Below are 14,414 nucleotides of genomic sequence, written 5' to 3' on the forward strand. Positions count from 1 at the left end.
ACAGTCAAAATTTGGAGGAAGCAATGGGCTTAGGGTCAGTTCTCTTATTTTGTGCATGCTCGGAGGGTGGTGGTGACCTCGGGTGACAAAAACTCTGATAGAAAGCTCTCTGTCTTTCTAGCTGGGGGACGCAGGGGAAGGAACCACAATCAGAGGGCACTGGAGAGTAAGGGTAAACTCCAGAGCTGAGAGAGCCAGAGAAGAAACGCCAAACTCAGTTGGCAAAGATTATCCAAGTCTCTGGACAATTGCTGAATTCTGCACATATGGGCTGTTTGAGAACAGTATAAGCTGAACTGCCACCCATTGTAGGCACGACAGCCTCCAGGTTTAGTCTTACCAAGTTAATTGTCTGCTAAAACAAAAACATCAGCCCAGCCCTCTTTGAAGGTATATAACAGAATCCAGAATCCCCACAACATAACATTCACAGTTCTAGGATATAATCCAAGATTATAAAAATATAAAGGATCATGAAATATGACCCATTCTCATAAGAAAAGATAATCAGTAAATACCAAGTCCAGGTGTTAGAGTCACCAGTCAAGAACTTTAAAGCAGTTACTATCACTATAATCAATGAGGAAAAGAAAAACAAGCTAAAATGTAGGAAATCTCCAGAGGGAGATAAAAAATATAAAAAAACAAGCCAAATTGAAAATTTAGAACTAAAAATTACAGTATTTGAAATAAAAAAAAATTGGACAGGCTTAATTGTAGAATGGAAATGACAGAGGGAAGAATCAGTGAATTTGAAGATAGATCAACAGAAATTATCCAACTTAAAGAAGAGAGAGAAAAAAGATTGAAAACATTAACAGCTCCAGGACATGTGGAACAATAGTGAAAGATCTAACCTCTGTGTAACTGGTTTTCAGAAGAAGACAGAGAGCAAATGGGGCAGAAAAAAATATCTGAAGAAATAATGTCCAAAGTCTTCCCAAATTTAGTGAAGGACATATATTTAGAGATTAAAGAAGCTTAGTGAACACCCCAAACCATATAAATATGAAGAAAATGACATGTGGGTATATCATAATCAAACTACTAAAAAGCAAAACTATGCAGAAAAGCTTGAAAGCAACCAGAGAAAAACAATACAGGAAAACAATTCAGATGACTACTTTGTTCCCATCCCTCTGGTTTCATTCAAACCAGAGGGAGGCATGAAGAACACCAGAAGTGGTAAATATCTGTATACCTGAAAGAAAGGATTTATTTTTCCTTTGAATTTATTTAAAATACATATGACTATTTAAAACAAAAACTAGAACTTTTTCTTGTGGAGTTTAGAACGTATTTGGCTGTTGTGAAACACATGACAAGTGGAGCACAAAGGACATTAGCAGAATGGGGTGGGTATAAATGGACTTGTAGAGTCACAAGGCTTCCACAGTATTACATGGAATAATATTGACTCTAAGCAGACTGTGAAAAGCTAAAGGTGTATATGTAATTTGAGAGCAATCACTAAAAAAGAATGCCTAGAGGTATAACTGAAAAGCCAACAGAAAATTTAAATAGACTTCTAAAATATATTGAAGTAATCATAGAGAAGGCTGGAAGGAGAAACAGAAAACAGAGGACAAACAGAAAGCAAATAAAATTCACGGTCTCAGAGAACTAGGACTTGATCTTGGGTAAGCTGTCTCGTAACTCTCTATCAGTAGGGGAAGGGAGGAGGAAGGCTACACTGGGATAGAAGGTTAACCAGGATAGTGATGGAGATTATAGTCACAATGCTTACAATTAGGGAGGAAATGAGAGAGGAAGACATGAAGAAATGGAAGAAGAAGAAGTAAAAGACCTCAGAATTTCAAGGCTCTTCCCAATACAGATGCACTAGATTCAGACTCTAGATTCCTTTATTACACCAGGGGATGAGGTTGCCTTCTAACTCTAGATTTTGACACACCATTCTGAACTACTTTATTTTCAGTGCCTTGAAACTCAATCTCCAACCTGTATACCTACTCACACTTTTGCTTTCTGTTCCATACCAAAGTGCCCTCTGCACACAGACTTTTGGGCCTATACACTCTGCCTTCTCTTGGCCTGGTGCTTGATCCTGAACCTCATCAGCCTCAGCGAACCTGACTTTGGCTTCTCCTCAGTACTTAGGGTATGTATCTCCTTAACTATTCACCTGGGTACAGTCTCCCACAGTTCTGCTTACTTGTACCCCTGGTTCCTGTCCTGGCTCTTCATGGTGTTCTGCCTGTGGCTACCCTACACTTGGTAGAAGGGACCCAGGTGCCAGAGAAGGAGCCAGTGTACAGGCCAAGAGCAGAGATTCTGGAGCAAGGAGTTAGAGTGGAAGCAAGGCCTCTGAGGAGTTGGGAGGCATACAGTGCGAATCTATACGAAGGGTTGGCTTATAGAATATTCTTCAGTCACATTTGGAGATTAAATTCCACATGATGGCGACATATTCCTATGAAATTAATGGAAGCAGTCGCCTTCAGACTTTGAAGTGATTTCTGGTGTTAAAAGTGTTGTTGTCTTGCTAAAAAATGAGACAGTAAAGGCAATGATTTTTGTTAAGGCAGAGAAGACAAACCTGGGAAGGGCTTTATCTGCATATCGTTCCCCAACTGGTGGTAAAAAGGTGAGTGAGTCAAGGAGCTGCATATCCTGTACAAAGAGGCAAATGATGAGAAGACCACTGGTTATCTGCATGAAAGCAAGCTCCAAGGTCTATGTGGAGTCAGGATGGATTCAACTCAGGGTGTCACATTAACTGATAACAACAATCACACTAAGTGATCCTTGTGATGCTACGTTTTGTTTTAGTCTTTCTTTGTCTGAGGTGGTAGCAGGACATATCTTAAAAAATTCTTATCAAAAAAGCTTTAAAAAAAGCCAATACACAGTTTTAATCTCACAAAATTTTATAAGAAATCTCAGGGATTATCTTCTAAAAGTCAGTTTGCACAAATTAATTGTGTCAGATACACAGCCAATTTTATAAAAAATTAAGTCTCAGGAGAGCTAACTCATAAAATCTTATTTATAAGATAGAATATTGAATATTTGAATAAAAATAATAAGAAATCCTACCATTTTAACAAATGAAAAATTATAAACTAAGAATATATTTATCACATACAACATGATAAATGTAGCTAACACTGCTGTATGTTATATACAAAAGTTGTTAAGAGAGTAGATCCTGAGAGTTTTCATCACAAGAAAAAAAAAAACGCTTTTCTAGTTCTCTAATTTTTGCATCTATATGGGATGATGGAAGTTCACTAAACTTACTGTGAGAATCATTTCATGATGTGTGTAAGTGCAATCATATTGTACACCTTAAACTTAGTGCTGTACTTCAGTTATAGCTCAATAAAAGTGGAAGAAAAAATTAAAGAAAAAAATGTTAATTTATCCTAAAGACTATTTCTTAAGAAAAAGATTTAACTGAAGACCAGCAAAGGGAAATTAAAGTATTACTAATTAGGGAACTAAGTATTATTACTCTTCCCATTTTATAATGAAAAGAAAACTGGGCTCAGAGAGGTTAAACAACTTGCTCAATGTTATACAGCAGCAACAAAACAAATGTAAGCTGAGGGCCTGTCATGTGTCAGCACTATGTTAGGCACTGGGGGCCAGCAGTGAACAAAGTCAAAAGAGCTCCGAGTAAGAGGGAGGATACCAGTTTGGGTCTGGTTAACCCTAAAGTCTGGACTCTTAAAAATATGTTGCTGAGACATTTGAAGTGATTCTTAAGGGGACCACGAGGGACTCCCAAGGGCTAAAGGGAGTTAACTGTGCTTGATCCCAGGTTAAGATGTCTGTCTTTTTGATTCTGAACATTAGCATGATGCCTTGAACAGACTAGACTTTCAGAACATGTTTATTCAGGGAATGAGCATGAGAATGAGGCCAGAGACTTCTGTCAATTTTGTTCATGACTGACTCTCCAGTGTCTGAAATAGTGTCAGGCACGCAGTGAGTACTCAGTCAAGGTATGCTGATTGGGCTGACTGAATGGGTGAATGAAGATCAAGGCAAATAATAAAAAGGAGGATTTTGATCTGTACATGGTGCCATGACTTTCTCAGCCTAATGGTTTTAGATTTATTTTTGGTTGTAAATACTTTAGACAAAGAAACAATTATTCCAATTCTTCTTCTGCAATGTTTTGACCCACAGTTACAGTTGCATTTTACTAACAGTCCTCTGTTTATAAGTCCATCATAACCATATCAGGAGGATGATACATGGTTGCACATGTAGCAAGTCATATTTTCCATTATTTCTCTTTTCTCCTTCCCTTTGTTGAACATTTTTATGCAGATCGAAATCAGATTACAAGAGGTTCAGCCTTGAAAAGACACTACAAGGGTCCTTAAGCCAGAAGGAAATGGAAGAAGACAGGGGCTATCCTATCTTTTGCCTTGGTTACACGGTCACTGGTAAGATGACTATAAGCATGACCCTCAGGTCCCTTATAGAACTCCCTCTCCTCTTTAACTTCAGCACTTCTGAATTGCTTGGCTATAGCATTTGTGTCAGCTAGGTCAATTTGGGACTAGCTCTTTTAAACAAAATAAAATTCATGATCTTCAAGGTTTACCTTAAAAAAAAAAAATCAGCAGATGGATAGGGGAAACAGTACTAAGCATCCTGCACAGTACATGACTCTGAATGTCCATAGGCTCTGCCCCATTCCATTCTTTATCTTGAGGAAATCTATATTTCAGTTTCAGCACAACTTCATAGATTCTCTGTCCAGACCTCACTCGCAAGCTCCCAGACCATCACCCTGTGGCATGGGCTGAAGTGTGAAAAGCACAAATGGAAATTCACAAGAAGCACAATTTAATGTAGTATTATTATATTTTGTATTAGATTACTGAAACATCCTTAATGGTCTTTCCTTTAAAAATGTTCACTTTTCTGATTATAAAAATAATAAAAGCTCATTGTAAATAGTAATAGAACACCAAAAAGTGTAAAGAAAATAAAAATGGTACATAATCTCAGTACTTGTGCATAAACTCTATATTTCCTTCAAGACTTCAACGCATATTTTTATTTTATATTGTTGAGATTTTATATATATGCAAAATATATATGTTATATATGTGCGTGTCCTGCTTTTTTTAAAAGCAGTTTTATTTACTTACCTCCCCCCCTTTCCTTTTCTTCTCTCTCTCTATTATAAGTTCAGCCCTTCTTTTAGAAATCATATTTTCCTGTCAAAGAAAGAGATTAAAAATGTTAATGGATAATGATAAGATTATTTCTATGTATTAATATTTTTTCCCCAATGTGGGAATAACGTTTGGGCAGAAGGGCTGTGTACTTTCCAGAAAAGCAGGTGATGGCGGGAATTATGTTACTTACATCTCTGTACTTCTGGACCACTTGGTCAGCTATTTCCTTCCCAAATGATCAATAGCACTTGGGATCAGTCACTTTTTCTACAAATTTTAGAATTCCTTTTCAAAATGTATTACTTATTTGTTTGCTTTTGATGGGGAAGTGGATTTTGCACATGGAAAAAATAGGGAAATACTTGGAGGCTTTTAACTGAAAGTGTTTGATAATCTTTTATTGTATGATTAAAATGTAATTGTCTAAAATAACCTAAAACACATATACATGTAAGGAAAGCATATGTACTTTGGATACATTCACCGACACAGTGTGTGGGTAATCCACTAGTATTTCTAGGGGCCTCTAAATCTAATGCTATGAATGGGTTGTCTGATGCGACCTTAAAGCTTGCATAAAAACTAATCAGCACCCTTTGGGTTTTGGAGCTCATTGGCTCAGACTCTCAAAACTGAAGTCCCTTTAAATACTGGGAGATCAGAGAGGTGCCTTAAAGATATGCCCTGGGGGCTTTGGTCTAGGCCAGCAGGGCTCTGCTGAGTATACATTCCAGATAATTTATGTTTTGTTGACATTCAAGATACACTTGTAGATAGACATTCAAGATACACTTGTAGATAGACATTCAAGATACACTTGTAGATAGAATTATAAAACTGAGTGGAATCAAATTAGTTTAGTTAATGAGCCCCAGAGAGATCCTGTAGCTTTTCAGAGGATGAGAGTTACAAAAACTCTTATTATTTCCTCTTTAAACTAGAGTTTTACCATAGGTGCTTTAACTGTAGAGTTATGAAAAGCCAGTCTCCTTGGAGTTTTCATGACATACACAAAAACCACTGTATATACCACTAAGAAATGCAAAGTATGCACAATAAAACATACACATATTCTGAGTTTGCTTTACCTTTAGTCCTTTCACTCGAGTAAGTAGTGGTCAGTGAAGTTTAATTACTTATTGCATGTCTGCCAGATGCCATCACTGTCCTGAGCACTGCAATATGTATATTCTTTCATTTTCTTCTCAAACCCTACCTTGATTTTTGCCTTCATTTCTTTGATGAGCTTTTTCCTTTCTAGTTTCCTCTGTTGTTTCACTTTCCACTTTCCAATTTGGGTAGGAAGGAGGCGATCAGAAATATCTCGATCATCAACTTGTATAAAAACAGCAGCATCTGGGAAAAATCCATGTTCCCCCAGAAACTCGACCTCATCAGGATATCGTGGGAAACCATCTAAAATAAAACCTGTGGAACTAGGTGAAAATTTTATAATTTACTTAAAATATTATATTATAAATATTGATTTAAAAATGAAAATAGTATTGATAAATCTCAACTTTATAAGGGAGTCCAATGAATAGTTTAAAAAGTTTTCTGCAGTATCTTTAATTTCTTTTAAATTTCTACTTGTGTAAACATGGTGTTTCTTCTCCCAGATGTATGAAATTAGATTAAAATGATAACATTTTATACTTATGTTTACAGTATAAAATTGCAGTTAATCAGTTTATAGATAATGACTATTAATTAGAAGCTTACTAAAAGTTGTGAGAAGATCATAGGGCAGGAGAAAATAAGTTCTCTGCTTGGGATGAGTGCCCAGCCTAGGGAATGTGTCACCCTTTATGCAACGAGTTTACTTGGCTGGCCCCTCCTTCTACTGAGAATCCTTACCTTTTAGCCATTTTTCTTCTAATGATGTTTTTTTCATGAGACAATTCATATCCTCTTCCCTGGCTCCCTTTGTAACCAGTGACAATTATTAATGTTTTCTTGGCTCATATGTGTAAGACGATCATATTCAAAAACTTGCCCAAGTATGATGAAACTTTAAGAATCATGAAAATAACTTGGAATGTTAACACATTTTCATTAGGGAGTATTTTTTAAAAAATCAGGCTTTGAGAATTTGGCTTGGTTTAGTTGATAGTCAATATTGGTCCCTTTTTGAATGAGAGTTTATCCATTTATCAAAAACTTGGTTTGTTTTAACTATTTATATATTTATATTTTTTAAACTTATTTTTATTTTACTTATTTTTAGGAGGGAGGGAAGTAATTAGGTATATTTATTTACTTACTTTTAGAGGAGGTACTGGGGATTGAACCCAGGACCTTGTGCATGCTAAGCATACTTATTACCACTTAAACTATAACCTCCCCCTTTAACTATTTATATTTAAATATGTTTTCTTCATATAAATAGGACTTTCATAAACGTTTGACAATTTTGGCTCTTAACTGGCATTTAGAAATATGATTTTCTTTCTTATTAAGTGGGAAAAATTTACATATTTTGGCTGTAAGATATGTGTCCTTTTCTATAGAGACGCACTCTGTGTTTTGGATAAATGAGCCTCTAGATAGTTAGATGCATATCTCAGGAAGAATTTCAATGACCCCAGATTCTTGCTTCTTCTTATACACAGAAAAGCACTAAAATCATTAACTTGAGATAGCTGTTCTTTGTGATTAGCAGTAATCTTTTCCCAAGATGTATGCTTGACTGCAGTATTCCCTAGACAAAAAAATTCATATATATACTGGCTCTACTGCTACCTCTTTGGAGCAGTTCTTCAGAGCTGTCTCCCAGGCTATAGTCCTCAGTAAGACCCTAAATAAAACTTAAACTCACAATTCTCAGGTTGTGCGTTTTTCTTAAAGTTGACAATGGTCTTCGCTGTAATTGTTAAAAGGCTACAAGGAAAGGAGTCTGGTACACCATGAGCTTTAGAATATGGGTCCTTAACCACAATCACACATTACAATCACCTGGGGAACTCTGAAGAACACCAATGCCCAGCTCCCAACCTCATACCTCTAAAAATTTTGATTCAATTGTTTTGGGGTGGGGCCCCTGGCATCAGGATTTTTAAAATAGTTCCTTAGATATTTTTAATGTATAGAATCACCAGTTTACCTGAGAGTAAGGGAGAAAATTCTTAAGTTTATGTTGGGTTACATTTTAACTTTTAAGAATAAAGCAAATAAAAGTCAATAAATGTACAAGCCTATAACAAATAAGATACCGTATTGGTTCCTTAAACCACCACTCAGAAAGTATTCCTTCAAGAATTTCAGGAGGCAATGGCTCATTTTCTGTTAGATTTAATCTGATTGCTTCTTCTTCTTCTGTAAATTGTACTTCATGAGGCTACAAACAAAAAGCAGAAAACAAAACAAAAACTTTAAACTCTGTATCAACAAAGAATATTATGTTACATAGTTGATTAGGAAAAGATTCGTTTTCCTCAGTCAGTTTTTATATGGTTGCTTGTAAACCTTTTAAAATCTGAGCTCTTTTCTTTAAACTAATATTTAATATGGTTTTAACTATTAAATTATATCTACTATAGCTAAGAGGAATTACTAGTAATTAGCATGACTGGTTTTCATACAAGGTCTCAGGATTATCTGGCTCATCACTTTTTGCTAAAACCTTGTTCACTCTATATCACATACCTATAAGGCTTAATTGATTTTTATCATCTATCTTATAATTATTCAATCTAGATCCTGACTAAAGGATAGGCCAGGCAAGCAGTCATCTGGAAAACAATCTGTACCTGCATCCATTTACAGGGGATCATTTGAGAAGAAAAGGGTCAAGGTATATCAGAAATAGTTTAAAAGTGAGTTACAATTAGATACTTTCTTTTCACACCCCCAGATAGAAACCACTGAAGAGATACATACAAAATTTTTTATGAGGCATCATTAGAAATGAATATTTTAGGATCTCCATTGGTGCTGGGGCAGATTTTATGATATTTGATAGAAAACAGAGAATACAATAATGGAAAATCTTACAGTCTAGGTCAGACATATTCAATAACATAGTCCCAAATAAATGCCATACAATAGTTTTGTCAGGGAAAGCTTTTCCAATTTTTATTAGAGTCATGGAAAACCCAGTATTTTATATTCTATATGATCATAAGATCTGTAGTCAACATATGGAGAGGATGACTCTTAAATGACTTCTATGGGCTAATTTGTTCTTCTTTTTGGAAACTTTGTAGAGTTTTATACTGCTTATATTCTACTCCCCCAAAGTAATACCAGTAAGCACAATTATCTGCAAAGAGAGTATTAATATTCTTACCAACTTCTTCATATTTTCTTCTTCAATTGTAACATTGGCCTGAATTGCAAGTTCTTCAAGTTCTTGTTTTGCAAATTGTTCTTCCTCAGAATCGTCCTCATATTCAGGTCCAATTTTCTTTTCAGTTTTGAGCATTAGTTTTTCTTGAAGAAATTCTTCAAACTGAATGTGAAAAATGCCAAATTTTTCTGCCAGCTGTCTTCCACAGACAGTTTTGCCAGAGCCACGGGGGCCTAGAAGGCATATTCTTAATGGAGGAGCCTGCCACAGGTGAGTGGGGTCAGGGGTAAATGGGACAGAGGGAAGAAAAGGGAACTTTGAGTAATTTAGGAAAACTAAGGACTATTAACTGCCCTCCCAAAGGCTGAATTATCACTTCACAAACCAAGGATGTTTCGATTTAGTATATCAATTAACATGACTCATTGCATCAACCATGGTCCTCAGAGAGAGATCATCTTGATATTAAGTGCCAAAAGGCATTAAATAAAATAAAATTAGTTTTGCTTTTCAAGAAAGTTCTAATTAAGGAAGAATGGAAAGACACTTTCTTAGCATGATAAAAACAACGACAACAAAACCTCCCTACCAAACAAAAAGTCCATTGATAATGGAACATTAGACGCTCCTTCATTAATTCCTGTAATCTCTGTACTGGAGATGGGAAAGCCTGAAACCAGAGACCCCACAGAGATCCAGACAATGTGTGAATTGTCCATTGATGCTGAAACTGTCAAGCACAATGATGAGAGTTGGGATGAAGGAGCTGCTAAATCTTTTGTGAATGTGAGGAGTGGGGAGGTGGTGATACAACTGGAGTGAATGAGCCTCAAAGGGGCTGGCAGTAATGGATGGCAAGCAGGGGAGGAAAGCAAGGAGCACAGACAGCCTCATCCCCTTCTGTCCTTGTGAAGAAAATACTCAGAGAACAGTTTAAAGATGCAGGGAAAAAATATCAGAGAAAACACAGAAGAAAGAAGAGTCAGGTAATTCAGGGAAAAGGGAAATTAAAAAAAAAAGAAATTTAAGAAGATGATAAGTCCACAAAAGAAGAGGATATTTGAAAAAAGACCTCAGAGAAAAGAAAGAGCTCTTAGAGATTAAAACTATAATTGCTTAAGTAAAAAGTTCAATAGTACTGTGAAATCCTGAGATTTCCTAGCATGAAAAACATACGATTTCAGATTAAACATGCACTGTGGGTCAAGTGCAATAAATAAAAAAGATCCTGGACAATTTTAAGAACACAAAAAATGAAAAGAAGCTCTTAAGAGCTTTCAGATTTTAAAAATAAAGCAATCCACCAAGAAATTGGAATCAGCCTAGTGACACTGGATGCTACCAAGAATAAAGCAGTATCTTTAATATTCTGAAAGTGAATAATTTTCAACCAGAATTCTATGCCCATACCAATTATCAAACGTATATAAGAATCAAATAACGACATTTTCAGATATGAAGAAAGTTAGTTGAAAATGTGTTTCAGCAAACCAAGGGTATGAAAAACCCACAAAAACAAGAGGAAGACCATGATGTAAACATTTGTTGATTTTGCTACTCAGCATTTATTCACTCTTCTGTTAATTATATCTGGATTCCTCTCCGGGTGAGCACCCTTCATCACTCTCAGTTTATGTGCTTCCCGTGGAACTGATTCCATAGTCAGTTGAATTTCATCATTAGGTATATTGGGCATGAAATGAAAAGATACTCAACATCACTAATTATCATGGAAATGCAAATCGAAACCACAGTGAGCTATCATCTTACACCTGTCAGAATGATTATTACTCAAAAGACATGAAACAAGTATTGGTGAGGATGTGGAGAAAAGGGAACCCTCATGCACTGTTGGTGGGACTGTAAATTGGTGTAGCCACTATGGAAAACAGCATGGAGGTTCCTCAGAAAACTAAAAATAGAACTTTCTTGTGATCCAGCAATTCTCCTTCTGGGTTTTTATCTGAAGAAAATGAAAACACTAATTAGAAATTATATATTTACCACTATGTTCATCCCGGAATTATTTATAATACATAAGATATGGAAGCAACCTAAATGTCTGTTGACAGACGAATGGTTAAAGAAGATGTGGTACAAACATACACACACACACACACACACACACACACATATAGACATACACACACTGGAATATTAGCCATAAAAAGAATGAAATCTTGCCACTTGTGACAACATGATGGACCTAGAGGGTCCATGCTAAAGGAAATAAGTCAGACAGAGACAGACAAATATTGTATTATTTCACTTATATGTGGAATCTAAAAACCAAAACAAGGAAATAAACATAACAAAACAGAAACAGACTCATAGACACAGAGAACAAACTGGTGGTTGCCAGAGGGGATGTGGGATGGGGAGATGGGAGAAATAGGTAAAGGGGATTAAGAGGTACAAACTTTTAGCCATAAAATAAATATGTCGCGTGATGTAACATACAGCATAGGGAAGATAGGAAACAATATTGTAGTAACTTTATATGGTGACAGAGGGTTACTAGATTTATCTTGGTGATCTGTTTCACAATATACATAAATGTCAAACCACTATGTTGTACACCTGAAACTAGTATAATATTGTATGCCAATTATAATTCAATAAGAAAAATTGGTCATGTGATAAGATTAAAGTCAATTGATGCATCCCTTGAGAAAAAGAAATTAATGAAAAGCAGAATAGTGAATAATGAAAATAGAGTGATACGAAGTTATGTAGGCGCAATCTCACACCATACCTTAGGGTCACATTTTAAATCCCTCAGTGGTGAAATTGCTGTAAACACCTCACTCAACCACAGGTTAAACCTCTAGCAATCTAGAGCTGTATGGAATTCAGAGCGTATTCAAGTAGTTATGAAGTAAAGGGATGTAGATACATAATACTCTGCAGAAAAACAGTGGAATCACTATCAAGATTTCAGGCTCCTGTCCAGTGGGATACATGTAAAACAAGGCAATAGATCACAAGCAGTGAAACAGACTAACAGGAAAGCAAAGCACCAAAAGAAGACAAAAGGCCACATTCCTAAGTGACTCACGTCACCAGCAGGGCAAGAGGAACAACCATTTGTGTACTTCGATAGTCTCCATGGGCACCATATATAAACTGAGGTCCATGAAAATAGCCCAAATTATCCACAGGAGTTTAAACTGTGTTCTATATGTTCTGTTTAATAAGGCATTGGTATTATTGAAAGTTGTGATAATATATTGGAATTTATATACTTTGATCTTATAATCCCATTCTAGGGAATTATACTAATCAAATAATTAAGAGAAACAAAGGATGACACGCCCAAAGATTTCCTACGTACTATTTCATATCCACAATGGCAAAATCACATATAAAAATGCTGTGTGAAAAATGTCTAACAAGAACTAGATGTTATAATGGTACTTCAAAATGATTAAGCAATAAAATAAATTCAATAAATTTATAAGCAATAAATTCAGCTGTGTCTTTCTTCTTCAGCTAAAAAGATATCAACTGGTTTGACACAAGGTATTACTGAAGAAATCAAAATAGAGCAATTAGTTTTTATTCCAAAAAGCTGTTCTTGGAACTTAGCTATTTCCACAGCATTATTATATTAGATTGGGGACTTCACTATTGAGTAAAATAATGGATGTCGGTAATAAGTCCCTAAAAAGTACACAGGAACAATCGTTAGGATGGGCATATTGTTTTCACCTTTAATGGTTCTTCATGAGCCACGTACACCTCAGGTTGCTCCAAAAACTTTTCTTTAGCCTCAGGACTTGAAAAGTAGTAGATCCTTTCTCGATATTTAGCTGCTTCTTCTACGCTGCCTGGTTGTAGGATGAAGTTTTCTTTGAGAGCCACTGGACAAAAATGCTTTGTATCTCCCAAGTGCCTTTTCTTCTCTTTAATTCTGTCTTCATTCTAGAAATATTATTCAAAGTTTGGAGAACACGATTAAAAAATGTTTTCATGCAGCACTAAAGAGGGATTAAAAAAATAATGCATCTTGAATAGTATTTAATCCATAACAATACACCTTTAAAACTATCCACAAAAGGCCAGTTCTTATATATTTTAATTAATTAAAAAACCAGTTTCTCATATCCCTCTGAGTTCACATCTCAAGCACCTTTATTTTATAAAGAAAATAAAGCAGCACTGAGAACGAAGGTGTCTCCAGCCCTCTACTGACAAAGGTGTGATGAAAAACACCAGGATGTGCTGGTGCAGGGTCATTGTGAGGCCAGTTTGTAAAATAAAATTATTTCCAAGAAGTAAAAGCTGAGTCAGGGTCATAACTTCTTACCCATAGAAAATAAAATGGGAGATGCTTCAGGATTTGCTTTGTTTCCTGCTCAGTGGATATATAATTAAATAATTTGGAAATATTCTGTTCAGTTGGAAACGTGCAATGTATTTCATTTGTGACAGATAAAGAAACTGTGTGTAAAGTCCTTTAAGGACTCTTGCAATTTATTTGAAGCAGTCAAAGCACATTAAAAAATAATTTTCTGTGTTATACAATGCATGCCTATTGTAAAAATACTCAAAACATACCACAATGTATAAAGAGTGAAAATCTCCTCTCACCTTTTCCCTTCCAATACTATATTAACACTCAATAGTTTTGTGTGTATCCTTCCAGACCCCTTTTTCTAAGTATATTCTACATATCAACATCTAAAAATAGACATACATTCAGGAACAAATATATTATATTTAAAAAATACCAATGGAATAATACTTTACCTGATTATTCTACAACATGCACACTTTTTTCCCCCCAAACAAGATATAATAAACAACTTTCTATAAAGGTACAAAAAAAAAGATTAATCTCAACTTTTCTTGTTTTATTCTGGTTCAGTTTTTGTATCAGGGTTATGGAAGCTTCAACATGAGCTGGAAAGTACTGATCTTTTTCCATGACGTGGAAGATTTAAATAACATAGGAATTA

At 35.5% G+C, this 14,414-nt stretch overlaps 1 protein-coding gene across 1 annotated transcript in view; it reads right to left on the reverse strand.

Annotated features, from left to right (window-relative positions):
- The window catches only part of AK9 (adenylate kinase 9), a 102,108-nt gene that overhangs the window by 21,515 nt on the left and 66,179 nt on the right, over positions 1-14,414 (reverse strand). The window contains exons 26-30 of the mRNA XM_032484682.1: positions 13,165-13,377; positions 9,454-9,714; positions 8,378-8,502; positions 6,382-6,601; positions 5,136-5,204 (exon numbers count right to left, since the gene is read on the reverse strand). Coding sequence (XP_032340573.1) covers positions 5,136-5,204; positions 6,382-6,601; positions 8,378-8,502; positions 9,454-9,714; positions 13,165-13,377 — 888 coding nt within the window. The remainder of the gene's footprint in view (positions 1-5,135; positions 5,205-6,381; positions 6,602-8,377; positions 8,503-9,453; positions 9,715-13,164; positions 13,378-14,414) is intronic.

Source organism: Camelus ferus, chromosome 8 (genome assembly GCF_009834535.1).
Source record: "Camelus ferus isolate YT-003-E chromosome 8, BCGSAC_Cfer_1.0, whole genome shotgun sequence".
In the NCBI taxonomy this organism is placed as follows: Eukaryota; Metazoa; Chordata; class Mammalia; order Artiodactyla; family Camelidae; genus Camelus; species Camelus ferus.